A 1,744-nucleotide genomic window follows, 5' to 3' on the forward strand; every position below is an offset into this window, starting at 1 on the left:
TCTGATGCCTTCTGAATAAATTTGGAATAGCAAAGAACTTTCATACTAAAGAAAAATGTCACATACAATGTTTAGCATTTTCAATTGTCTTTTTTTTTGTCAAGGAAGATTTTTCATTTGATTGTCATGTAACTGTTATTTATTTCAAGCAATGTATTGATTTTCTGTTTTTTCTATTATAGCAAACCCTTCTTGCTTTAATACACACTTGATGGTGGTCCTTTAAAAACATTAAAATGTATTTGGGGTGATCTCTAACTTGTAAAATAGTGAAAATATTGACTATATTGGGCTGTCAACAGTCATATTTGCATCAGCATATCACTTCTGAAAATACACTTTTCCAAAGCCTTTTTTCTTTCTGGTTTCCTGTAGAGTTGTTCAATGACTGGTCCCCCAATAAAATTTGAAAGTCAGAAGAGGATGATTCAATATTGATTGACATCTGAAAACAGAGTGTAGACTGAGGTGAAGGCTGGCGAGTCACCTGGAGAGGTACTAATAAGCTGAGAGCATCACAACTCCTCCCCAACACCAGGCTTCCAAGACAGATTTGAAGACCATATAGTTAGATATCTTATACCTTCAAGGCTAGATAAAACCAGGTTTCTGAAAGTCCAGATAATCCCCTGATCCTAGTATTTGCTTCTCCAAATGGCATAACCTAGTTTTGAAATGCTGTGATTCAAATTATAATTATTTGCATCAACACAATTTCTCTTGGAAAGCAAAGAGTGGTTTCTCATTTGCACTATGAATTTCCATTATTCCACAATACCCACTCTTCAGGTGCACTGATCTTCTTTCATTATTAAATCAGGGGAGACATTTTTATGTTCATGCTTCTGGCATAGAGGAGGATAAAAGAGAGTCAGAGTGCAGAGGAGCCTTCATGGGCCCCACTGCCAAAATCTACCAATGACATTCGAAACATAGCTGAGTCTGAGAAACATTATTAGCAGTTGTAGGCACCGGGAGCAGCAGCTGGGGCAGACAAGGGGATATGTGCATTTCTTTCCATGGGTAGTTTATGTAATGGCTTGTAACACTGTGAGAGGGTAACTGTTACTCTGTTGACAGTAATAATTAGCAATGTCTTCAGGCTGCAGGGTGTTGATGGTGAGAGTGAAATCTGTCCCAGACCCACTGCCACTGAACCTCGATGGGACCCCAGATTGCAAGTTAGATGCCAACTTGATCAGGAGCTTAGGAGGATGCCCTGGTTTCTGCTGATACCAATGTAAATTATTGCTAATGCCCTGACTTGCCCGGCAAGTGATGGTGACTCTGTCTCCTAGAGATGCCGAGAGGGAGGATGGCGACTGGGTCATCTGAATGTCACATCTGGCACCTGAAATGGAAAACGTAAAAAAACCCACACAATTAACCATATTATAAGAGGACTTCTCTGAATGCCCATACAGTAATGAGCATACTGACTGAGTCAATTCTATTGTCCTTCTTTACCTGGAAACCAGAGCAGCAGGATCCCCAGAAGCTGAGTGGGGACCCTCATGTCCATGCTGTGACCTGACTGAGACTGAGTCCTGCACTGGGTGAGACCAGCCTAATAAATCTTCACGGCCGTGAGCTACATTCTGGGCACATGCAAATCAGCAGGGGATAGGGCAGGCTTGGCACAGCTGTGGGCCTGGCACATCTCAATAACTCAGGACAGGTGCAGTGTCCCCAGTTTCCCAGGTCAGACCAGGGAGTACAGATTTGTTCGCAGAGAATATATTTC

The 1,744-nt window shown here is 41.9% G+C and overlaps 1 gene segment (V, D, J or C); it reads right to left on the minus strand.

Annotated features, from left to right (window-relative positions):
• Positions 1-1,028: 1,028 nt before the first annotated feature.
• On the minus strand, positions 1,029-1,542 carry LOC103254699. The segment is given in 2 exon segments: positions 1,029-1,351; positions 1,468-1,542. Coding segments are annotated over 2 exon segments (378 nt in total).
• Between the last annotated feature and the right edge of the window lie 202 nt (positions 1,543-1,744).

Source organism: Carlito syrichta, unplaced genomic scaffold, assembly GCF_000164805.1.
Source record: "Carlito syrichta isolate Samal-C Ts95f unplaced genomic scaffold, Tarsius_syrichta-2.0.1 Scaffold287352, whole genome shotgun sequence".
In the NCBI taxonomy this organism is placed as follows: Eukaryota; Metazoa; Chordata; class Mammalia; order Primates; family Tarsiidae; genus Carlito; species Carlito syrichta.